Consider the following 27309-nt stretch of genomic DNA (forward strand, 5'->3'; position numbering starts at 1 on the left):
ACTTAAACAGACTGATGAGACTCATGATGAACCTTCAAGCATTTACCAAGAGCCTGAATGGTTATAGTACCAAAAATGTTCTGCGTAACCTTGGAGCAGGCCTGTGCTGCATAGTCGATGAGGGACCACAGTTGATTTAACTTTTCATTGAGACCAGTTTTTTAATTAGAGGATGTTTCTTAGTTTAAATTGACCTACATTGACTTAATTTCCTGTTTATATAATCACCCTGTGAATATATAATAAAATCACTAAAAGATAAGTGGTAATGTATAGTAATGGATTCATATGGGTACAAAAACTTTCTTCTTTATTACTCTGCCATTATTACTTTTCAAAACTTTGCATTGAATCGACTCAAGTTTGAGTTGACAATGAATACCAGCTGTTCTTCGTTTCATGATGCTGTATCATGTTGGTACTGAACTTCCCATTTTAACATTGCTTAGACATCAACTATAACAGGCCACCAAAAACTGTAATTGCTATAAAGGTCCCAGGTTTGCTAAATGCTGATGTCAAGCAAAGCCCAAAGTATGAGGTTGTTCAGAATCCCCAGGTAAGCTCTGATATGGTGAACAAGTAAGTCTAATTAAACTTGTAGCTCAAACTGAGGCACATTTTCTGTCTAAGAGACTAGTTACAATGAAAATCTTTAACCACAGTGACCCACCATGGAGCTGTACAGGTTCTGGATAAAAGCCACTATCAGGGAGTTATTGCCAAAAAGCTAAAAGATTGCAGTAATATGGTGTATATGTTTGTTTTTGGGTGTTATTATACACGGCTATTTTTTGTATTACCTGTAAGATTCCCAATACACAAACAAATCCTGGACATAGAACATTGTTTTTATAAAAGCACACAAACACACACACTTGAGAAATAATCAAAAGTCTCACTTTCCTCTTTCTCAACATTAAACCAACAGTGTCTGCCTTTCACTTTGGATGTCTCTGTTTCTAAACCTTGTGCTTTCTTCATCCAATTAAACCAATAACACATTATTTCTAGTTGGAGGATATGTTAGATTTGCCAAGTGCCGTTGCTAATCTAGTCACCGGGACATGTAAATTTACACGACTGAAAATCGTTGGCTGTGTGAAATTCTGACTATCACAGTTGTGCTCGACGCCTTTTTCTGATGGCCAATAGCGTGCTGCCTGACAGAGCTGATGCTGTACAAAAGGTTAACAAGTATGGCAAGTTCTGCCACAATCTGATCTCGTTTTTCTTTTTTCCATCCTATCATGGTATAAACCACCAAACATCAGACAGATGAACTTCCAGGATCCAAAATACTTGTGTTCCTTATTCTTTTTCACTGCATTGTATGCATTGTACTTTCAGATGAGCATTCCCTGGCCGTCAGTTTTCATGCACACAGAGACAACCCCTATGACTAAAGACAAAATCAGACCTGTTTGATTTTGTCACAGTGAGTCACAGACAGTTTGAGTTGAGCTGCTAGGTATGTCAGAGTATGTGACTGCCCTTCATGGGATTGTGTCGTCAACTGCCCCCCAACTCACTAAAGATTATGTAAATGAAAGGTATGACTGAGAATCATGATGAAAATCATCAAATGTGAAGGCCCTCAACTCTCCTCTCTTCAAAATCAGTAAATTGCTACTATTGTTCATCTTCAAATCACTGCTTGGGGTTGCTTTTAAATCAAGTCTCTTCAAGAGTCAGAACAGGAAATGTCCAACTCTCTCTCTCTCTAGTGGCCCCTGATCTCTCTATACCATTTAAGCCCAAAAAAGCCTTTAAAGCTTCTAAATCTTCAGCTTTTTTAAAAAAGGCAACATTACATGATCCTTTATAAGCACTTCCAGCTCTTCAAGAGAAATAGTATTGGTTTAATGTCTCATTTCCCTGACCTTATTATCAGATGAACAACATGCTACTATCATCTGTTTGCAAGGAAGTTTTGTTTCTGTGGTTGAAATATGTCACTCTGTTTGGCCCATTTCCTGCATTGCTATATAGAGTTCCACTGGCTGCCCTTTCTCTCTCTCTGTCCCTCTCTATGCCCCATGATGGTATTCTTGGGACTATTACCTGCCCTGTGCCACATTGGTGGTGCACTTGACAGCCAAGTTCTACAGCCCTCACAAGTATTTCATTGATACAGTTTTCAAAGCAAACCTAGATAATAAACATTTTAAAGAAGTGTAAATGTTACTTTAGTTTCAGGGTTTTCTATTTTGGAGTTTTGCTGGCATGTGTTCATAACTAAAAAGAAGTGTGGGTCAGTTGGAAGTCCCAGTAATTATGCTTGTGAGTCATCCAAACGCCCACACCATTGAGGCCATCACAGCAATGTTTCTTAATAGCATTATTGCCTGCACAAAAGTAACTGTGTTATTTTCTCACACAGTGAATCATTTGGTGCTTGCTCCGTGGAGCAGACTTTCTTGGGGGATTTCAAAGGAAATGTTCCTCCTTCACTTGGCTAGTTCTGCTTTTCCCACCCAGCAAATAGAGATGAGTGCCTGAATCTTAGCTGGGTCTCGACACTGACAATAGGAAGTTTGCACAACAAAAAATCAAAAGTTTTGCCAACAATAATGTTTGCTCGTTTTTGTGTGTGCATTGCCGTGACTGATGAGCACTTATGCTGAGCTGTGAGGGATGCTGCTTCTGATAACATTCCTGAACTGTCAGCCTTAAAACAACTTAACTGTCATCTCTGGGATCAATTAGAGCTGGAAGTTTAAGAATAAAAGGAAGATGTAATAGCACATGTGTGCGGCTGACCTCTCTGGCAGTCTGCATTTACTGGTGGTGAATCTGTGTTTGGGTGTTTAGTGGCAAATATTTCATGTCAAAAGTAAAACATCTCCTTACAAAGTTTTCATTTGACTTTGGAAAATGTTTTGAATGGAGACTTGCCTTGTTTAGATATGCAACAGATTCATATCCATTGGAATTTTGAAAATGTAATAGGGTTCATACTCCTACTTAGAAAATCCCTATAGTCTGTAAATACATTTCTTAAATCCACTGTCTCTGAATCCATTTTAAAGCCACAGAAAACCACTGAGTCTACATCTGGCTTAATTCATACTTTTTTGCAGTTTACTCAAATTCCATGCAAATACAGAATTGAACACAAGGCTGTGAAGCTGACAGACAACAAAGCTATTGCCAGAAGTAATAAAGTTCATTATTATGAAGAAAAACAAGAAATTAAGGACCCATTCCGCTTTAGTGTACCTGCCCATATAGTATACATATAGTAAAATACAATACAGAATTTTTAAATATTGAATGCAATGAAATGCTGGAACTTCTCCCACAAAAATAATGAGAACAGGAAATTAAAAAATGCGATACTTGCCCTGCTTCAGCACTGAATTTCTGGAGTTCTCATTTAATTGTTTTACTTTCATTCTAGCATTTGTCACCTCCTGCCTCAGGCAGTTCTCATCTTTACTCTTGATTTCTCTGTCGTTGTTTTCTACATCATCTTTGTAGACTTTCTAAGTTTTATCAGTTGTCCCCACTTCAGGCACACACTTTGTGACAAGTATGGCTTAATCAGATTTGCTTAGGTCTCAGTATTATTGCTGCCCCCTGGTGGCTGTAGAAGACTAAACATCTTTCCATCCATTATAGTATTATTATTGTTGTTGTTGTTGTGTTAGTATTATTAGGAACTGAAGAGGAAGTTGGAAGAATGGACAAGGATTTTGGAAGATAGAGGACTGAAAATTAAATAGGAAAAAAAAAAAAGAATATATGAGGTTTAATGATGATCGGGATTCAGAAGTTAGCCTGCAGAGAGAGCTATTGAAAGAAAGCATCAGCCTCAGTGCTGCCATCTGGTGGCCCCAGAAGACAAAGCATCTTTCCATCCATTATAGCGTTACTATTATTATCGATGATGTGTTATAATTACTAGGAAGTGGAGAGGAAGTTGGAAGGCTGGAGATAGACTTTGGAAGACAGAGAACTGAAAATAAATAGGAAGAAGAAAGAATATATTAGGTTTATTAATGCTCAGGATTCAGCAGTTATCCTGCAGGGACAACTACTGAACAGAGTGGATAAATTTAAATATCTGGGATCAGTGGTAGTCTGTGATGGAAAATTAGATGCAGAGATAACAAATACAGTGCAGTGTGGGATGAACAATTAGAATGACATTTTAGTAGTATTGTGTGTTTGAAAAAGTAAGGTGAAGGTGAAATGTACGGTTTCAAGGACAGTGTTAAGATCTGCTTGATTTATGGAGCTGAGACATGGTCAGTAGAGGGAGTGCAGGAGAAAAAGTTAGATATGGCAGGATTTAAAATATTTAGATGGATTTGAGGAGTTACAAAAAATAGGACAAAACAAGAAATGAGAATTACATGTACCACAAACATGGGAGAGAAATCTAAGAAAGTACAGGAAAGTAGGTTGAAGTGATATGGATATGTGGTGAGGGGAGACAATTTTTATGTGGACAAAAGATTAATGGGAATGGAAGTACAGGGGAAGATAAAATGAGGGAGGCAAAGTGGACCTGGATGGATAAAGTAAAAGAAAATCTGAAGGAAATGGGCCTGACTGGGGAGGAGGTGCATAAAAGAGCTGCTTGGAGAAGGTTGATCAACCCAAGCATAGAAGTGGGAAAAGTTGAAGAGGAAAAAGAATAAAAAGAAGTTGCTGTGTTATTATATTTGTGAAGAAAGCATTTATCCAAGGAGACTTACAACAACAAGCCTTCCAGTTATTATTTTTTTATTTTTTACACTTGCAGCATAGGCAGAATAAATAACTGCTGAAGTTCACCACCAACCATGTGACTTAAAAGCCAACATAACAGGCAATTTAGAGTCTCCAGTAACCGTTAATTTGGAATGCAGGAGAAACTAATGAAAAAACTCACATTAATTCAGAAGAGCAGCCAGCATGGCTTCACACTATGATAATGAGCCACCAAATTTGGTGTTCTGATTTGCAGTAACCACCAAAATTCATGGATGAATGTGCAAAAATAAATGTAGAATTTGTATGCTGTCCAAACTAATTTTCTGGTAAGGCTCTGATTTTTTCAACTCTGGTGTTGTGTTTGTGTTTGTTAGGTGAAAGGGTTATAGTACAGAGCCTGGAAAGGTCACTATAATGGATGGCACATTTTATGAAAAATTAACCAGATCGTCAGTGTTCAGTGTTTGGCTAACATTGTTAAGTGTTATTTTGTTTTGTTTTGTTTTTTTCTAGGAGCAGAATGTTCCAGAAACTTTACCAGGTCCAGTGGAGTGATTAAATCACCAGGATACCCTGAAAAATATCCCAATAATCTGGAATGCACGTACATTATTTTTGCCCCAAACATGGATGAAATTGTGCTCGATTTCGAAAATTTTGATTTGGAGGCTGATAGTAACCCACCACATGGAGCTGTTTGTCGGTATGATCGACTGGAAATCTGGGACGGCATTCCAGGAGGTAAATGCACTGGTTACAATTTTTTTTTGTTTAGACAATCTGTGTAATGTTTGCCTTGGTTTTCAAGCAGAACTTTTCTTAAGTTGTCAATGATGCATTGCATAGGATATGTGAATTTCCCCTTGGGATTAATATAGTATCTATCTATCTATCTATCTATCTATCTATCTATCTATCTATCTATCTATCTATCTATCTATCTGATGTCCTTTAATGAGTCAGTAAATGATTTTTCTGGTTTCATAACCGTGACTTCTTCATCCCTTTGCATTCATCTAAACCACTTATTCAGCAAACTCTACATTTTATATCAAAGCCTGTGAGCCATTTTTTGACATCACGACTGACAGATGCTTTATGGTGTACAGAACACAACTTTAAAGTTCTCTTTCTTATATAAAAGTTGTCCATTATCTGTTTTAGGGTTGTATTTTTTATTATTTAGCAGGCTCTAAAAGCCATCAGACTACAGAATCAGAGCCGCCCCTTCCTATACGCACATCAAGCACTGTGTGTGGGGCCCATTATGATGCCATTTTAAAGTCACATTATACCTGGGGATGGCTGAGGTATATTCAAATAGAAGCCAAACATTTAGTTTGAATTTTATAGCATTTATAGCAAATGTTCTTACACAACACCACACTGAAGTAGAAACAGAGATAGTCTATCAACAAGGTTCATGTCATTAGTGTTCTTCACATTGCTCATCTGTTAATGTAGCAATGATTTGTTATCTCTGGGATCTGATTACATGCTCTGACAGCCTTCTTCTAAATATTTGTCGGATTCCTGGCAACTATAGTACAAAGCCTCAGCATGTCTCTGTTATCTTCCTAAACACTACAACAGTTGTAGTCGTTTCTGCCAAGTATGCACATTTCAAATTATTTGTATTATGTATATTATTGGACAAAGGGTAGTCTCCCCTATAAGTATTAGGTTATCCATCTTTCCATTGGATGTTTGTGTATTTTCCATTGAACCCACTTATTTCTCGCCACAAAGGCAGGCTGCAAAAGGTTCTTAACATCTGTTGATGGATATTGCATAATCTTCTTGTTCACATAGGGTTTTCTCGAGGTACTTTTGGTTTCTCCTTAAGGCATATATAAAAATTACATTAAATTAGATCAGTACATGGCACTGAGCATGAGTGTGCCCCACAATGGTGTCCCATTCAGGATCCATTCCTGCCTTGAGTCTAATAACTGACTCTCATTCCCTAAATCTCTACGGAAAAAAACATTTGTAGAAAAGAGAGGGACCTATTATTCTATCTATAAGCTTCTTTAGATCTGAGATAGCAAACCTTATATATATCTCTTTACAGTACATATAGAGTAGCCATCAGCTTTGCCACCATTTCTCAGTGAAACACAGATTTATGTGGCCTGTACAGTAAGCATCAGTAAAATAATTGAGCCCTTGACATGTGAGTTATTGTCTCAGTACTTGTTATTTTGCAACACTCACTTAAGTAAAACCTTTGTATATAATGCTATTGTTTAACTTTGAATTGATTTTATGACATAGTTTGAAGGATTTAACTTGAAAATCATATTATGGGATATCATCTACTGTTAAATTCTGCTACGTACTTCTAAACTTTTTATTTGTATACTGTATTGAGGATTTGTTTTGTTCTGTGTATTGTATTGTATTGTATTGACCCCATCTTTTTGACACCCACTGCACGTCCAACCTACCTGGAAAGGGGTCTCTCTTTGAACTGCCTTTCCTGAGGTTTCTTCCATTTTTTCTCTACTGGGCTTTTTTTTGGGAGTTTTTACTGGTCCTCTTAGAGAGTCAAGGCTGGGGGGCTGTCAAGAGGCAGGGTCTGTTAAAGCCCATTGCAGCACTCCTTGTGTGATTTTGGGCTATGCAAAAATAAATTGTATTGTATTGTTTATACATGTAAGGCCTGGTTTTGAAACATCAATTATGATTAAAATATTGAATTGACAAATTAGGTTTGCATTTGGAGTCCAAGATGGTATTTTCTGAACTGTTTGTTAAGCCACTCAATTTGCAGTAGCACAATCAGCTATTCACATACTTCCAAATGAAGATGCATCATTTTTATGCTGTCTGTAATCTGTCCTTCATCATCTTCAAAAGAAACACAGGCATTAGTCAAATGCTTAATGAATGCAGGCATTCTAGATTAAGATGATGCATCATAAGACGTAGTTCAATGTTTACATTGAGGAAAATGGCACATGAGACACAAAAGAATAAATGATGACCAAAATGTTAGGTGTAATATCAATAATGTTGATTACCTTTGACCAGATATTTAGTTCTGGTGGCAGACATAAGGTAGTCCAAGGTGATATCTAGCCATTAATAGATAAATGTCAGTTATAGAAAGTAAGCAGTAAGATTAGAATCTCAGAAGGATTAGTCTTGAATGACTTAAAGAAAGTCTTGATTAATGTCATGAGGCCCATGCTCTTAAAATAATTTCAGACAAAGGGTGAAGATACTGGTTGGATTTCCCAGATCGTTTAAAAAGTATACTGGACTAAAGCCTGCTATGTTGAGCAGCATTCTCAGGATCACACGTCTATTAGTTTTCTTCCCTGATACGAAAGGAATGTTATTTGAAGTTCTTTACCCTTTTGGTTAAGACCAAAGTACTACAGCCATGGCCACTTATCTATTTGCACTGTTTTTTCTAGTTTTGCTGCTGAAAAAGAACTTAGTATTTATGGAGTACACTTTGACCATAATTACTTTGTCTTACTGTAGACTTTACAGCTGCATCCAGGTTAAAACAATTTGGACATTTACCTACCTGTGGAGCTTCCACTGACAGATTAAATTACACAGTGCTTATTGCTCCTGCTGATGGAAATTAATTCTTGGAATCCAATTTCTATACCAGGATAATGAAATGCAGAAAACCTATCCCAAAATTATAATAAGTTGGGCACAACATCCTAGGTTACGGTTTTTCTAAAAGTTAGTAATTAGGAGCAACCTACAGTATGAACACAATGCATTATGTGTGCAGAGTTTATATATTGTTTCTTAATACCTAAACAGTTAAGAGATTAGCTTGCTTCCCATTTGCATTTGATTCCTACCTCACACTGGGTGCCACTAGTAAAGTCTTTGGCTCCCCACGTTTGTCATAAATGGAGGAGAAAACTGATTGGACGTATTGTTTTATAGTGTATTCTAATAAGGTTTTTAATTCAATTTGCAACAGATAGATGTCTGAAAGTGTACAATGCTAAGTGTGCTGTCTCTCCTAAAATCAATAATTATCTTACTTACTTTAATGTACCATTAAAAGGTTTCATTTATGCTGAAATTTAATCTTATTGATGAACATTATCATAGTGAAGCCCTGTTGTGTGAAGTGTCGGCGGAATGGGGTATAACAGTGCAAAGATCAGTACACACAATTAGTCTTTGATTAACTGGGTATCTAATAGGATAAAAGGGGTCGTTTTTTTATTCTAATATCCTGCCTCAGATATTGTATTGGTGGTGGCGTAATAAGTAATCTTAGAGTAGATAAAAAGAAGAGTTTTGAATAAGGTCTTAAATTGTGTTTTTGCTCACTTATATTTTATTCATGTAATGAAATCTGTAAAATCAATAAACTTGTATACAAAAAAATCAATATTTCCTGTCACACTAGATGGACCTTTCTTTAATGTAGCAAATAATTCTCAATTGTAGATGAGGTGGAGTTGTCACTTAAGTTCAATGCCAGGTCAGTGCGAAATATAAATGGAAAAATTAACTTGAATCTCCCAATATTCACATTTTAATGTGTTGTGTTATGCATTTTATATATAAATTAAGATATCTGTCATCCCTGTTTGGTCTCATAACTTAGATTTTCGTTGCTTCTACTAGCAGAGCTCCATTTAGCCTGGCCATTTGGATTACCTCATGGTTATTTTATTGTACCTTCATACCGTTCAGATTCTACAAATGGGCTTTCTCCATTTATTCTATTTGAATATCTCCAAGTTTAATAGATACTGCATGTCTTCACATACTGTATCTTTACAAAGCACTGTGTCTCTACACAATCTCTACAATTGGTGCTTCATCTCTTCCTAAATGGATCTTCATGACTCAGTCAGTCATTCCTGGGCAAACTGCTGGACGGAGCTGTTATAAACTAAGGTGGACTATGAAAACCTTATGTTCTGAAAGCCAAGAAGAGGCTATACCTCTTTTTCATCCTTTTTCTTTATTCGCAATCAGGTGCTCGTTTTTATTCATTTAAGCACATTTGAGCACACACTCTTACACCAAGTATATAAATAACCTATATTTACATAATGCACATACATATTTAATTGGGCTAAAAAGAACACCAGTTATAGTGGGTGTTGCAGTGACATCACCGCCACACACTAAAAAATGGTGGAAAGTTTCTAGGGCTACAGGAAAACCCCTTTAACTTAACAGTTAATTTTTTTTTTACTATTCAGACATACTGATTAGCATAATGTCTTAGGTTCAATTCTGTCTATCTATCTATCTATCTATCTATCTATCTATCTATCTATCTATCTATCTATCTATCTATCTATCTATCTATCTATCTATCTATCTATCTATATCATTTTTCTTAGGTTTGGGGTCATTTTCTTTTTTTAAAGTTGCTTCCTCCACATTCTACAGACTTCTCAGAGACATGCAATAATGATTTTTACATTGTCTTTAAGGAAGTGAGTATAGCTATTTTCACCTCCTCATCAGATGAAAATTTCTGTCTGCTTGAATGCTATTGCCTTGCTTATGCACACTGCTTCATATACTAAATGTGACATTTCAAAAGGTTCGTGATCACTTTTCCTGAGCTTTACATTGTTGAAAATTGAAAATATATAAATCATGACTGCTGTCTCAACATAGGAGTTAAATTGTGAGGCATAACAACTCAACGACTGTTTATTACTGGTGTGTTGTCACAAAGTTTTATCTATCTATCTATCTATCTATCTATCTATCTATCTATCTATCTATCTATCTATCTATCTATCTATCTATCTATCTATCTGTATCATTATGATTTAAAGTCAGTCATCCCTGATAGTTGTGCCTAGAAGTAGGGAGAAAAATATTGGACATCTTCGTCCAGTAAAAGGAGGTATGCACTTCGCTTCACTAAGTGATGCATCCAAAGACACTAGAAATTAATTTACAAAATACAAATAAACAAAGGACTAACAACCTTTGTTTTGTTTAACACCTTAGACAGAGGGTCTGCTGAAGAGATTATATCTGCTGGAATTCCACAGGAGCTGCTAGAGATTGCTCCCTGTACTAGGGGAGCCTAGTCTGACCAAATCAGTCTGCGGTCGCCACACCTCTTACCAGGAAAAGCCCATTGAAAATGTACAGTGTAGGACATTGCTAAAATGAACATTGTCCCATGGCAACAAAATACAAAAGGCCAGCCAATAAAGTGTCCAGCCTTAGAAAAAATTGTATTATTAATTTAGAAAGGAGGGTGTCTGGCATATACTGTACATTTGTGCAGAATGGCCTATAGCCAACTTCATATGCTGTACTTTCAAAAGAAAGTTGCATTGAACTCTGAAAATAATGAAAGGAAACTTGTGTTGACAAACACCTCATTAACTCTCTGGGAGTATTTCTTATCTGAAATCATCCACTTCCCTTAACCAACAAGGGTTTCTGGACAGGCTACATAAGGAAAGTCAAAACAAAACCACTGAAGTAGGCGCCCAATCACCGCTCCCCTCTCTGGAGCAGCTGAAATGTTATCTGGGTAAAGCGAGCGGGGTCGTGTTGTCTGATAAAGCTGTTTGGGGATTTATTTAAAGTCGTGTAGCTGACCTCCTCTTTGTAGACAACACTTTTTATCTTCTTTTTTTTTTGACCATTGGAGTGACAGTTCCTGTTTTCTTCTACCAAATACATTTCTGAGATTCCTTTCAAACAGGGGCTTTTAGTGTACTGAAAAGAATATGAAAGAGTTTTCTTGCTTTGGTATTTCTTTTAATCAGCCTAAAGAACTTGGCATTGTTTTCCTGTCTTAAGTGAAAAAAGCTTGTGTGTTGTTTGAATAGAAAAATAAATTACTGACATTCATACACATACTCTACATATGCAACCTGCAAAATCAGACAAAGACCAGAGACTCTATATATTTAATATATTAATAAGGAAGTGTATGACAGCATAGTGGCACAGTGATGAGTGCATCAGGTTTGTGTTATTCATATATCTTGCCCATTCATTGTTTGTGTAGAGTTTGCACATTTTCCCTGTGTCTGCAGAGATTTTCCACAGGGTTGTCCAGTTTTCTTAGGTTATCTCGTTATTCCATATTAGCTCTGTGTATCTATGGGTGTGCATTAGAATGGGCTCTGCAATGGACTGGGTCCTATCCCTGAATGTATCCTTGTGTCCCATGTTGCTGGGGTAATCACTGGCTCCCTTGCAACAGTGAATTAGATTAAGCAACTTTGTGAATGTTATTTTATAAATTAAACTAAGTTGCCAAAGCTTAAAAAAACAATGTTTTGTGTGCATATGTAAATAACTTGTAATTTTAGCAGTAACTTTTATTGTGTTGATCTTCATCCTGCAAATTAAAACAAAACAGGAGATGAACATGACAACAAATTCAACCCTTTAGATGGCAGGCTGCCACACCTTTGTCCATAGACCATAGACCTGGCTAGTGTGGGATTGGCTGATGCCTTATCTGGGGTTAGGCTTCTGCCATGCATTAAATGCTGCCGGGATAGCCTCTGGCCCCTATGACCCTTAACTGGATGAGAAATGTAGAAAATGACTGAACAAGATTTTTTAAAGGTGTAATACAAGGATGCTGACCCATATGAACAATAGTGTGTCCTATAATCTTTGGGTATTAGCTGGTGGTGGATCTCCACCCATCTCATGTAGACTTAAACATGATGACTTGGGAATCCACCATATTAAGTTGAATCTACTGTTATGTCCCTGGAAACATTCCAGGACTTTACTAGCCTTGTCACATGGAGCTTCAATCTGCTGAAAAAGAGTATTCACAGATGAATACACTGGTGCCATGGTGAGGGGCACCTGATGATCAGTGATGTCCATATATCCTGAGGCATTTAGAGTTTGCTCTGCTCATATCAAGAGACACAATGTGAATAAAGAAAACACATCACCCACCACGGCGGTGCCATCTCCAGCCTGCAGGATGGATCCATTTTTTGCCTTATTATGGTCTTGTCATTAACAGGAGCTGGCATTTATCAACCCAGGAAACATTTTTTCCCATCCTGCGGAGTGCCTTGCTTATGTTTCAACTATTCCTGCTAAGATTTTAATTTTTTTGAGTTGTTATCTGCCATACTTCTACTCTCACAAGGTCCAATGTGAGAGAACTAAAAAAAAAACCTTAATTTGAATATGTTAAGTCAAGTATGTGCTGGCAGTGATGGTTAAAATATGTACAATAATGATACTATATGTAATTTTGCATAGTTACTTTCAAAGGATTATCAAAATCGACAAAATAGTAGTAATGATACCAACACAAAAGAATTTGCATAGTCTGAGAAGTTCAAAATGATTTTGCGATTTAATTTTTAAAACACTCCGTTCCTGATGTTACTCTTGAATTTTTAGTAACCTTGTAACTATTAAGAGCAATTTAACAAAAACATGCTGTTATTGTAATTTCATTGCTGTGATACAAGAAGATTTAGACGAAAAAGAAAACTTGAAAAAAATGCTGCAAATGTTTTTTGCCCCTTGTGTCTTTGGGATCAATATTACATTAAAGCCTGCTTGTGAAATGAGGACCCCTGATCCCCTTGCTATCACACTGTATAACACTTGGTGCTGATTCTTGGCATGGTGTGCAACATACAGAAGGATTTGTAGGTTCATTACAATAAAAGGTGAGAGAGAGGAGATGAGAAAAAATATATGATGAGATTATTACAGAATGAGGAGGATTAAACGCATCTCCAGAGTGGAATTCAACTTGCCAGGTATTGAGTTTTCACCGTGAATACTTCTGATTACTTGATAGCCGTACTGACATGTTAGTATAAAGAGTCACCATATTTCAGGGCAGTTTTTAAAAATTAATGAATGAGGAATGAAAGTTTAATATATGTGTCTGGATAAGGTAAGGAGTAACCTTAAGAAAATGAAATGAATGCATCTTTATTGGGAACTTATAGTAATATGTAGTGGTACGTGTACAAAATACTGTGAAATTTTTACTTGTATCCAACAAGTGTGCTTCCTGGAACCATGATAAACTTGATAAAATATTTTTAGAGACACCAAAGCAGATGTGCATTCATAAATGAGCTGCAGTGATGTTCTTTATTGTGACACATTGTGATTGGTTTGGAATGTATTTCCTTACCTGTCCAATAAGGGTTTAGTCTGTTTGTAGGCCTCCATGTACAAGAGACACTGTTGGCATAACCAATTATTTAGATTTTTATTTGTGTTCATCTCATTAAACTCAATTCAATTTATTGTCATTTTTCCTTACAGTAGAATGACAAGAAGTTGCTAGCCCATTGATGTAAAAACCAAAAAATGCAGCAATAATCTACTACATTAGGTAGTATGACAAGTGCAGCATCTATAAAGAAAACAAAGGTAATAAACAATAGCAATAGATATACGACAATATCAGATTAAATATATAATTATTTTATCAATATATAAAATGCCAGGGTGTGTCCATGTGTCATGCAGTTACTTGCGAACTACTGGGGCTAGAACCTTGATCTTGGTCTTAATTGAATACAGAAATGCATGGCAACAATTGAGAAGATTGTGAAGTAGTTGATATGTCCGAGCATTGTTTTACATCCTTGCATCGATGTTTGTTTGAAGCCCAGTAGTTATCAAAGTTACATCAGCAATCTGATCCGTGCTGAGCTGTATTTTTTAATGCTGAAAACAAAAGAATGTGTTGCCTAAATGGAAACGTTCAGCTTGCTCTAGATGATCCACCAGAAGTAATAATACATTATGAAAATAACTATTTAGAAAATATAAGAAGTATCAACAGCTCCTTATCTTTAACTTCTTTCTATTTTCATTTTATGTTAGGACCATGGGTCTGAGTTTTTAACTACTATAAACATACAGTCTGTAGCTGATCGAGCAAGTAACAATCAGATAGTACAAGTAACTGTGATCTAAAGTAACAGTACTCAGTAGTGCATTAAATAACATCCAGTTTAGAGTGAAAAGCAGAATCCAAACTATAAACAAAATGATAATGAATATTCTTTCAAATATTTTTATAACCCACTTCTTCCATCATAGTACCACTATAATGCCTACCCCAAAAGCATCAGGTTGAAAGCAGTAGCCAATCCCGAACAGGGCACAAGTCCATTATGTGGTGTCATGCATGGGTACCTAAGGATCACCTTCATGGCTCAATCAAAGCATGTAATAATAGTGCAGGGCAAGAGATGGCGTTGTCACCAACTATTTGGTCTTGTCACACTGCAACTCCAAGAAGACACCCAATGAGAAGGCACTATGCCTTCTGGTCAGAGCCTTATCAAAATGGATGTCTTTGGAAGGAGGCGTCACATTTCGACCCGAGTCTACTATAGGAGATTAGCCCACTCAGGCACCGAAATTATTTATGTAATGCCATCACTCCCTTTTTGTTCTTTGTTGTAAAATTAAATGTTGCAGCCCAGTTTGTCCACCAACTATTCCCCTGGACTTTTCTGATTTACTTGGGCAATTGTATTGGATTGTTATTGGTATAATCTAAATCAGCCCACAGTCCATTTAAGACTTTGAAGATATTCGTTCTTCCTATGTCTAACTTGTTGACAGCTACTCTTATTTAAAATAATTCATCACTATAAATGCTGCAGTTTTCTTTATCTATTGGGAACAAAGACCTTGACTAACCCCTTTCTTTATTTTCTGTTTGTTTAGTTGGAGCCTTTATTGGCCGATACTGTGGGCAGAACTCCCCAGGACGAATCCGATCTTTCACTGGCGTCCTCTCCATCTACTTACAGACTGATAATGCCATAGCCAAGGAGGGCTTTTCGGCAAACTTCACAGTCATTACAAAGTCAACTGTTGAAGGTAAGTTTTTAAAGCCACACATTTTCTTTGTTAGTTTAAGCTGGAGTCTTTACAATGTTTTAAAATTGTTTGCCAATTGGACTATGAGTTTTTGAGTGGATGTACTTTATTAGAAAGACATTGGAGAAGCCGATACTCCTACAAATACTGCAGGTTTTATCTTATTTTTCTCCAGTCATGCCAATCCACCAACCTAAATTAAGCCATTATACCTAGATGATATCTGCTAGGCAGGCAGTGTGTTATGGTGGTTAAGGCTTTGGACTTAAAACCCCAAGGTTATGGATTCAAATCTCACTACTGACATTGTGTCACCAGTTGTATCTCAAATGTTGTAAGTTGCCTTCAAAAAAGGCATCAGCCATTTGAATAAATGTGGAAAAAATGTCAGTAATGCTACAATGTATGTTTAATCATCCCATTCCAGATCCATGAATGCAGGCTTCTAGTTGAAGTGAGCAACACAAAGGTTAGGCCAAAAATGTAGTGTTAAGTGAGGGCCATGAAGTCAGAGACTGCTAGAGGCAACTGTGGCCCGGTAGAATTTTATAAGGCTGCTGTTACACTGGAAGTGAACTCAAATTGGGTATTTAAAGGGTCACTAACCACCAGAATTTATTGAACTTGGAGTGAGAATCCTGTCGCTGGAGGAAGCTGACGAAGACTGAGTATAGCACAAAAGAAATTTTTGTGTAGGGAATAAATAGGCCAGTTGCACACACTGTTTGATAGCACCACTTAATGTGGACCCTAGAGGGGCCTAGATGTTATTATCTTTTTTTGCTTGTATCTTTTCCATCTGTAAAATCCTTCCTTATGGCGTAAAAGAAAAACATAAACTTGATTTTACATCTTCTGGTGTCCAGGCATTGTGTTAAGTCAGAGTGACAACTAATTGCACATAGGACATTTCTAAATCATGGACGATAAAGCACAATTTGACCACTTAAATATATCATACTGAATGGAAAATTAAATCAGTTATATGAGTTAGCCGGTTATATTAAAATAAAAAAGGAGTGGGTAGCATGGTAACAATGTGGTTAGCACTGCTGTCTCACAGTTCCAGAGGCCCATTTTCCATTCCTAAGCCCTTCACTGTCTATTTAAAATATGTAGGTTCTACCTGTGCTTATATGGATATTTCAGTTTCCTCAGACTCTTCAAAGTACAGAAAATTAAGTTAAGTGACTCAGTGGGGACCTGTTGAGAAAATGGATGAAAATCAAAAAATCTGCCAAGTGTGGGTGTAGGAATTGTCTCCATTTTCAGAACCTATCTTATCCTTTGCATGGATGCTGGAGAATGACTTTATTTTGGTGGTACCATTACAGGGCACATTTATACATTCATTCACTTATGCCAAGCCAGTTTAGAGATGCTTATTAACCTAACATTTGCAACTTTGGGATGTGAAGGATAAGTAAAAATTCAAGAAAATTAAACCTATTTTGAAGAACAGAAAGACCAATAGTGATAGTAAGTGGGCCAGAAACCAAACACAGGTCTTTGGAGCTGCAGAGCAGCTGTGCTAACAACTGCAGCATGGTGAAGAAGGAAACCTCTGTTCTAAATTTTACAAACAACCATTATTTATTAAATGCAAGGACCAGAGTGGAGGCAAAAAAGTCTCTTGACTCTCTGTAGAATATATGAACTAATGCCATGTCTCGTACCGTAACATTAAATGAATGTTCTGTGTGATGAACAGGATGTCTAGACAGAAAACACTTCTATTGATTTTGTTTTCCTTTTTTTCCCTTAGAGCTATCTTAAGGACATTCCACTGTCCTCTTATCCTTTTTAATGTCTATAGGAATCCCATCTGATTTTGGCACAGAGCTCATTAGCTTCTTCAGAATGATTTTTTTTTCTTGTTTTAAACAGAGGAGATAAGTTGCCTGGAGCCCTTGGGATTGGAATCTGGAGACATTACCTCAGATCAGATCACTGCCTCTTCCCAGTACAATACAGACTGGTCACTGGAGAGGTCAAGACTGAACTACCGTGAGAATGCATGGACTCCAGCCTCAGACAACACTAAAGAATGGATTCAGGTAGGATACTCAGCACTGCCTAAAATGGGTTCTTTATGTTTTTATATATCAGTGGTTTACATGAATAAATGAGTAAACTTTAGAAATAATTTTGGAATGACAGGCTTAAAATGGGTCATTAACACCTGACTTAATAATTGACAAAATTTGTACAAAATTTATCTTGGTCCCCTGAGTAAGTTTTTAAAATTGATGCTGAATCCTGACTTAGGTAATAGAGGATAAGGAAAAGGTTTGATAATGGCAGTGCTACCTCTCCACTCCAGAGTCCTAGGTATGCCAGAGCCTGCACATTCCAGTCTGTCTTTGGGTTTGTTTCTTGGTGTCCCTCATTGCAGAGGTGTACCAGCTAGTTCTTTGCCAAATTGGCCCTGCAGTGTTCTGCTAGATCAGCGGTTTTCAACCTTTGTAGTGCCGCGACCCTTTAGTACAATTTCCCATGCTGTGGAGACCCCAACCGTAAAATTATTTTCGTTGCTACTTCATAACTGTAATCTTGCTACTGTTATGAATCGTAATGTAAATATCTGATATGCAGGATGTATTTTCATTGTTATAAATTGAATATAATTAAAGCGTAGTGATTAATAACAAACACTATGTAATTATATATTGTGAAATATTTATTTCTAATTACAAATAAATTTAATTTTGTCTTTATGACTTATGCTTATTTGCTTTTCGTCATTGTGCATTGAACTGTATTCATGTTGTATACTTATGTGAAAATGTGAAAAGCATGGCGTAGCATGGGTAACAGTCTTAATATAACAACAGTAAACTACATTGCTACAAAATTGTTGCGACAGTACGAGTAAAAAGCCAACGTCAGTGCAAAGGTTGAGGCTGCTTCTTTCTCACCAGATCAGAAATTCTTGGGGCAGCCTTTGCAAGAGCACAACGAAGATCATCTTCTGCAACAAGTCTACTTCTGTATTTAGACTTGATAACCAACAAGCTGGAAAACCCTGTTTTGCAAAGATATGTTGTTGGAAATGGAAGAAGAAGTGCGTAAATCTCTGCAATGGTGTGACGTTATGTAACGTCACGCCGTTCGATGTACAGTAATGTAAACAGTTAAAAATAATAAAGTTACGACAAAGCGTTTGAAATTATTCTGATTCAATTATCTGCAACATCTATCCTCGAATGACAATTATAGTAAAAAACTAGTAACTACCAATGGAAAAAATTTGTACAATAACAAGTTTTACACATTAGAATAGACAAAACCCATATTTCCAATGGTCTTAGGCAACACCTGGCAAATCGTCATTCGGTCGCAACCCACAGGTTGAGAACCGCTGTGCTAGATCATCTACTTTTGGTTATTGCCTTGTTTCTGATGTTTCTGGAATAAGCTGTGTCCCCTGAATATTAAAATATTTCCTGTCCACCCTGACTACTCAGTCACCACCACCTCGGCGGGTTTTCACATAATAGGAGAATACTTGCATCTGTCTATACGTGGACCTAGTCACCTCTAGCTTGCACTGACCAATTATAATGAAACATCTTCTGTGCTATAAAGATTTGGTACTCTCACAGCGAAATGATACTTCTCTACTGTATCAACAAGTGGGTTCAGGGTCATTTGTGATACTCATTACAGCATAACAGCTCTGCGTTTGGCATTTACATCTTTACAGCCTATCACATTGATCTCATGAGAGTTGTCGTGCAGTTCATTCAGAATAGAGAATCTAATTAGTTACATAATTAATGGATAATGAAATAATTACAGTAAAATAAACAATACAAATAATTTGATTGCATTGTAAAAAAAATTGGTTCCAACTAATAATAACTTATAATATCCCCATAATACAGTTTAACATCTCATCCTACCTAATATCCTGCTGTGCTCCTCATCAGGGTTACCAGGTCCTTAAAAATTTATAGCCTAAGGACAAATTAAAAATAGCAAATTTGCTCAAAAAAATAGCCCAATTCCTGAGGTAATCAAAATGACAGTGTTGGGGGGCTGGAGGGGGTCGAGGGATAGTGACAGAGTGGGAGGCTTAGGTACATATCATCAATGCCCAGTCAGGGTTGGTCCCCTCAGACATATTCCAGAGTGGCAGAATACAACGGGGGTTAGGTGAGGGTTGGGGGTGAGGGTTTCCCCCTTGGAGATTTTACAATGGTAAAGAACACTTAAAAATGGAAAAGTAGTGGAAGGGATGCCAGATGGATGAAAAATTTGATGAAAACGCGGTGGATGGGGGGTTGAAAAAGAAACCAAAAAATGTGTTGCTTTTAAAAATATAGCCCCAAAAACCACAACATGTGAAAGCTGATTATTTTTTCCCGTGGATGAGTCCATCTAAGGTATTTTCTGTGTTGAGTTTGCACATTCCTTCCAAGTCTGTATGGGTTTTCTTTGGATTCTCCAGTTTTCTTCTTCATCCCAACATGCTATGAGTTCACTGAAGCTCCAGTATCTTGGCAGGAGAGGCTCCAGCTCTTTGTAACCTAGTAAAGGACAAACCCTGAGCAGTGTGTGTAAAATATGGTATAAAATATTCAGCATCCATCCATTTTCTGCTGATATTGTACATCAAAGCACAGTACAGCACAGAGATAGATAGACATGCACAGAGAAAAATAAAATCCATGTTTAAAAAATATGTCTTGAAACATACCTGTACATTTAATATTTCATAATTGATAAAAACGTGAATTTTTAAAATATATACTTAATGAAAGGAATCTAGACTAATATGTTTAGAATATCTTCCCTGTACAACTTCTGTGGTATAGAAATGATGGCAAATAGTGCTCATTATCACACTTCTGTTATTAACAAAGAACAGGTAAATTCACAGTGAGCACTAAGTAAGAGTAGACAAAAGTGCTCAGATTGTTTAAAGTATTCCCTGTGTGGCTTCGCACTCTATGCACAAACATTTTTGCAATTGTATATTTAAAGGAAATGGGGGGGTTTGGGCAAGTAAAACTTTTGTATTGCTGAAAACAGAATCAGTTTCCTTTAAGATTATCATTCATCTGCATTTGTAAAGGAGACATTGAAACACTCGAGATTGGACAAAGGAAATGACTGTTTGTAAAATGGGAACAGGATTTGTTGGGGTGTTCACAAAACTAGCCAGTCACCTCCTTTAAAACCTGGGACAATACTTTTATGACTTAAGCTTATTGTCTAATTACTTATGAACTCTTTGAAACCATTTCAGTTTTTTTTTTTTTTTGTCCGGTGCCTCCTAACTCACCCTTACAAGAAAAACCCCCCACATATGATTTACATTTACATTTACATTTTTTTGCTTAGCAGATGCTTTTATCCAAAATGACTTACAAAAGGCTGTTTGACTTGTCTTGATGTCTAGATAGATAGATAGATAGATAGATAGATAGATAGATAGATAGATAGATAGATAGATAGATAGATAGATAGATAGATAGATAGATAGATAATACTTTATTTGTCTTCAACTAATGTAAGGTGTCAAGCTAATTGGGGTTTCTTCCTATTTTTGCCCCTTTTTTATCTGTCTAATATTATTTTATTAGACAAAGAATACTGAGGACCCCCAATTTAAGCCCCCTCCCCACATAAGAAGTATTAATCCATGCATTTTATTAACCTGTTATAATAAAATAATAACGCAATAATAATAATAAAGCAAAATATATTGTTAAACAGATTCTGTACATTCATAAAAAAAGAATCTTACATTCATTCTGGGCATTAACCTTAAAGAGACTAATGATGTATCAAGGATGATGGATGCACATCTGGTTTTGGTAAAAAAACCATATGATTCATGTTTTAACAAAATACTTCAAAGCATTGAAATCCTAAAGAGGATGCATTATACTGGGTCAAATTATTAATTTTTATGTAAAATGAAATTGTAACCTTTATTGTTGGCCAGGCCTGCTGTTACAACCATATGACACTCATCAGGATTTAGACTTGGGTCAAGATGGGAGAACTTTGTATTTGTATGACTGTATCCAATAGGCCTCCAATGTAATGGAAAACATATGACAGCACGTTAGTTTAATGATTTTAGAAAAAGTGGAAAAAACATTGTTTTGTAATACAGCTCAACACTGTGATAAACTGAAAAAGTTTAAGGAAGTCAATTGCCTTTACCTGATTAAAGAATAGGCAAAGCAACAGTAGATCACACCCTTTGAGCTAAAAGTGAAAAAAAATCAAGTAAATGTAAAAAATGGTGACTTCATTAAAACCTTCTTATATCTTGATATACCCCTCATCATAAAAGCAAGTGCCGATTCCATTCTTGTAGCATGCAGCATAAGCTTACATATGAGGATGTAACTTTATCTCACCTCTAACAGGGATTAATGCCTCAGGGCTGACTAGCATGTCACCAGAACCTGATATGATTACTGATTTATAATGTGCAGGTGGCAGCAATGCAATTAGTGGCGGCATCAGAAGTAATAACAGCCACAGTAGCAACCAGTGTTACACCATAATTTGAGTGATTCATATTGATAAGACTTGTATTAGTTCCAAGTATATGAATAAATTACATTTCAAGTAGCGTTACGAAAAGACGTGACAACAGTAAAGACAATACTATTATAATTGGACAACAATAACCTCACAGTCAAGGATAATTAATTTTTTAATGATTATCCATCCATCCATTATCCAACCCGCTGAATCCAAACACAGTGTCACGGGGGTGGGCTGGAGCCAATCCCAGCCAACACAGGGCACAAGGCAGGAACCAATCCCGGGCAGGGTGCCAACCCACCACAGTTTTTTTTTTTTTTTTATTAATTTTATTACAATCAATACATAGCAATCACATTTTTACAAAAAAAGAAAAAAAAAAGAATTATGCTAAGAACAGATCGATCCCCACCCTTGAGAGAGAGAGCAAGCCAAACTACCTAAATCAACAAATTCTCTGTGCTTTATAAACTTATTTCAAAATATTACTGATTAGATCCTGCCATGTTTTGAAAAAAGTCTGCACAGATCCTCTAACTGAGTATTTGATTTTTTCCAATTTTAAATAATATAACACATCAGTTTCCCACTGACTTAAAAGAGGAGAGTTTGGGTTTTTCCAGTTTATCAGAATAAGTCTGCGTGCCAAAGTGTAGTGAATGCAATCACAATTTGTTTGTCTTTCTCCACTTTAAGACCCTCTGGAAGAACCCCAAACACAGCTGTTAATGGGTTAGGAGGGATTGTGAGTCCAAGACTGTCTGAGAGGTAATTAAAAATGTTTGTCCAGAATAATGTTAATTTGGTGCAGGCCCAGAACATGTGACCTAGTGAGGCTGGAGCTAATTTGCAGCGTTCACAGGTTGGATCATGTCCTGGAAACATTTTGGAGAGTTTTAGTCGAGACAGATGTGCTCGATATATAATTTTGAGTTGTATAATTGTATGCTTTGCACATATGGAGCTCGAGTGAATTCTCTGCATTGCTACTTTCCACTCCTTTTCTGATATATTAATTGAGAGATCATTTTCCCAGTGTCCTCTTGGATCTTTGAAAGGAAGGGATTGTAAAAGGATTTTATATATTGTAGAGATGGAGTCTAACTCCTTGAAATTGAGCAATAAATTTTCCAGCGTGGATGAGGGTGCAAGATGAGGAAAATCTGGAAGGTTCTGTTTAACAAAGTTCCTGATTTGAAGATAGTAAAAGAAATTTGTAGCTGGAATGTTAAATTTGGAATGTAATTGTTCATAGGATGCAAAGACGTTGTCTATATAAAGATCCCTAAGCAAGTTAATTCCAAAATTTTTTCCAGATATTAAAAACTGCACATGTTTGTGAGGGTTGAAAGAGGTGGTTCTCTTGCAGGGGTGCCACAGATAGAAGCTTCTCCGTCTTAAAATGCTTTCTACATTGGTTCCAGATTCTAAGTGAGTGGAGCACAATTGGGTTATTAGTGTATTGCCGATAACGTGTGTTTATTGGTGCACAAAGCAACAACAACAACAACAACATTTATTTATATAGCACATTTTCATACAAACAGTAGCTCAAAGTGCTTTACATATTAAAGAATAGAAAAATGAAAGACATAATTATAAAAAATAAATCAACATTAACATCGAATAAGAGTAAGGTTCAATGGCCAGGGGGGACAGAAAAAACAAAAACTCCAGACGGCTGGAGAAAAATAAAATCTGTAGGGATTCCAGACCATGAGACCGCCCAGTCCCCTCTGGGCATTCTACCCAACATAAATGAAACAGTCCTCTTTGGATTTAGGGTTCTCACGGAAGGGCTTGATGATGATGATGGTCACGTAGAGTTCTGCCTTTTAATCCATCCATCATTGTTGGAGCATCATGAAGCTTTGAGTAGGTGGAGGTGGTGCAGGCCACCACCACAAAGAAACCGGAAAAAGAAACAGAAAGAGAGTAGGGGTCAGTACCGATTTTAGAGCCACCATGAATAGTTGTTATGATGAATTGAACATACAGAGTATCAGGATTAAGTTAAATTACGATTAAAATGAAGTTATAAAAAGGCCATGTTAAAGTAATGTGTTTTCAGCAGTGTTTTAAAGTGCTCTACTGTATCAGCCTGGCGAATTCCTATTGGCAGGCTATTCCAGATTTTAGGTGCATAACAGCAGAAGGCCGCCTCACCACTTCTTTTAAGTTTTGTTCTTGGAATTCTAAGGAGACACTCATTTGAGGATCTGAGGTTACGATTTGGAATATAAGGTGTCAGACATTCCGATATATAAGATGGGGCGAGATTATTTAAGGCTTTGTAAACCATAAGCAGAATTTTAAAGTCAATTCTGAATGACACAGGTAACCAGTGTAGTGACATCAAAGCTGGAGTAATGTGTTCTGATTTTCTTTTCCTAGTTAGGATTCTAGCAGCTGCATTCTGCACTAGTTGCAAACGATTTATATCTTTTTTGGGTAGTCCTGAGAGGAGTGCGTTACAGTAATCTAGTCGACTGAAAACAAACGCGTGAATTAATTTCTCAGCATCTTTCAGTGATAAAAGAGGTCTAACTTTACTTATGTTTCTTAAGTGAAAAAATGCTGTCCTAATGATCTGATTAATATGTGATTTAAAATTCAGATTACAGTCAACAATCACCCCTAAGCTTTTTACCTCCGTCTTGACTTTTAATCCTAATGTATCCAGTTTATTTCTAATAGCCTCATTGTATCCATTATTGCTGATCACTAAAATTTCAGTTAGGAAAGCAAGGAATACAAAGAAGTACTGCAGGATTTTACTTCTATTGCGGTCCATGCCTGTGTATGTTCTTCTATTTGTGTCCAGGTTCTTATCGACTGTATATTTGCCGCCCAGTAATAAAACTGGAAGTTAGGTAGAGCCATACCGCCTTCTACCTTTTGTCTTTGTAGAGTCGCTCTTTTGATGCACCACAGTTTTTAATGATTATAAATAATTTAAAAAAATGATTAAAGAAATCCTGTCTAGGGTTTGTTCCTGCTTTGCCCACAAAGCTCATGGGATAGCATCTACATACCCCACATACTAAAATCACAATAAGTGGGTTATAACATGAATGGATGAATGTTGTCGTTATGCCTCTAAATTTAATTTAGCTTATTACTTTTACAAAGTCACCAGTGGGGTAAATGTTGGGGCATGATGCTATCATAACTTTATTCTCTGCATAAATAAAAATGATAGATAGATAGATAGACAGATAGATAGATAGATAGATAGATAGATAGATAGATAGATAGATAGATAGATAGATAGATAGATAGATAGATACTTTATTAATCCCAAGGGGAAATTCACATAATAGGTAAAAGTATATTATTTTTATCAGAGTGTAACCAGGTTCTTTTCACTGCTGTTGTGGGTTATCCCCACTGCAGTCCTGGGTAATATTCACTAATGACTATTTATAATAAAGATGACAATAACATACAGTATATAGTGAAATCCTAATAATTTTGAAATTGAAGAATGTATAGTAAAAACACTGTAATTATGTTTGACACCTGTGTCTGTTATGGTTCAGTACATCATCTCAAGCTCCATAATGTCTCTGCTTACTTTAAACAGGCCATTGTTCTGACTGTTATCAAGAAGCCAAATCTTAATGGTTATTTGACTCAGAACTATACACCTAGTTTTAAACTGCCTTTTATGGGAAACATTTTAGAAAAACTTGTTGCCAACCAACTTGCTGATGTCCTGGAGGAGCACAATATTTTAGAAACATTTCAGTCTGTCTTCTACGGAGACAGCTCTTCTTGGAGTCTCTGGTGACATTCTGATGCATAAGGATGAAGGTTAATTCCCTGTGCTGGTGCTGCTGGAAGTTACAGTTACATTTCACATTGTTGATTGTCTTATCCTGCTTGAGAGACTTAGGACGAGTGTAGTCATATTTGGGTCAGCCCTGGGGTGGATCTGTTTCTACCCCTCTCACAGAAATTTCTCTGTTGTTGCTGGTAACTTTGCATTGTCATTCATCTACTGTGTCCTGTGGTGTGCTCCAGGGTTCTGTTCTTGGCTTGTTTTTGTTTGTCTTGTGTCTAATCTCCCTTGATTATATTTTAAGCACTTTTAAATGCATATAATTTCACTGCTTTATTGATGACATGCAGTCATATCTCTTTTAAACCATCACACGTTGCAGAGTTATCCATTTTACATGTCTGCCTGAATGTTATACAATAAAACTGGATGGCTGAGAATTATTTGCAACTGACAAAACTGAAATTTTAATTTATTCACTTGACAGTTTTATCCCATTAAAGGTTTTAGATAACCTTGGTTCTCTTTCCTCTGTTGTGAAATCCACTGTCAGAAATATAGGGGTTTCTTTTAGCCAAAGTTTGACCTTTCACAGTCATATGCAATGTTTAACGCAGTCTTGCTTCTTCCACTTCAGGAACGTTACCAGACTCAAGCAAGTTGTTTCCCAAATGGAATTGGAGATGAGAAGTGCATGCATTGCATTTGTGTCATCTCGTCTTGATTACTGTAACTTAATTCATCCTCACTGGATCACCTACAGCTGGTCCAGAATGCTGAGACAAAGCTCCTGACTAGGTCATCTAAAAGATCTCAACTCACATCTAATTTCTTTGCACTGCCTCCCCAGGAAATTCAGAGTTCATTTTAAAATCCTGGTTTTCATTTTTAGAGTCTTACGTGGTCAAACTCCTGTGTATATTACTGAGCCACTGCAGCTTTATATCACATATTAGTCTCTGAGGTCTTCTGATCAGGGTTTGTTGGCTGCTCCACACACCACACTTAAGAGTAAAGGAGCCTGTGGGTTTGAGACCGTAAATTGTGGAACTGTCTTGCTGTAGAAAAGAGATCAGTGAACACTGTGGTAGTTTTTCAAATGAGGTTTTAAGGTCCATTTATTTAAGCTCACCGTTGTGTAATTGTACTGTTTTTTATGGAGTCTATACATTTTTTCGTGGTTTTAATTTATTCAAGCTTGCATTTGCAGGCTATCAAGTTATATTGTATGTCTATGTATATTATTCTTGGTTTTAATTACTTTAACATGCTTTTGTGTGTTACTATGCTTTATTGTGCATGTGTTTGTATTTTATTCCTGGTTATAAATCATTAGCTCGCTTTTGTGTAAGGGTCTGTGACTACTGTTCACAAAGCACTTTGTGACTTTTGTTCATATAAATATGAACATTTGTTCTTTATAAATAAAACTGTTTTACTTAGTTGCTTACTTTGTAATGTAATGGGCACGG

The 27309-nt window shown here is 36.6% G+C and overlaps 1 protein-coding gene across 2 annotated transcripts in view; it reads left to right on the forward strand.

Moving 5' to 3' along the window:
* Positions 1–27309, forward strand: part of nrp1a (neuropilin 1a) — a 135004-nt gene that overhangs the window by 50424 nt on the left and 57271 nt on the right. For both annotated transcript variants that reach the window (XM_039753568.1, XM_039753569.1), the window contains exons 4-6: positions 5218–5445; positions 15385–15540; positions 17428–17597. In XM_039753568.1, the coding sequence (XP_039609502.1) occupies positions 5218–5445; positions 15385–15540; positions 17428–17597 (554 nt within the window). The remainder of the gene's footprint in view (positions 1–5217; positions 5446–15384; positions 15541–17427; positions 17598–27309) is intronic.

The sequence above is a fragment of the Polypterus senegalus genome, chromosome 5 (assembly GCF_016835505.1).
Source record: "Polypterus senegalus isolate Bchr_013 chromosome 5, ASM1683550v1, whole genome shotgun sequence".
In the NCBI taxonomy this organism is placed as follows: Eukaryota; Metazoa; Chordata; class Cladistia; order Polypteriformes; family Polypteridae; genus Polypterus; species Polypterus senegalus.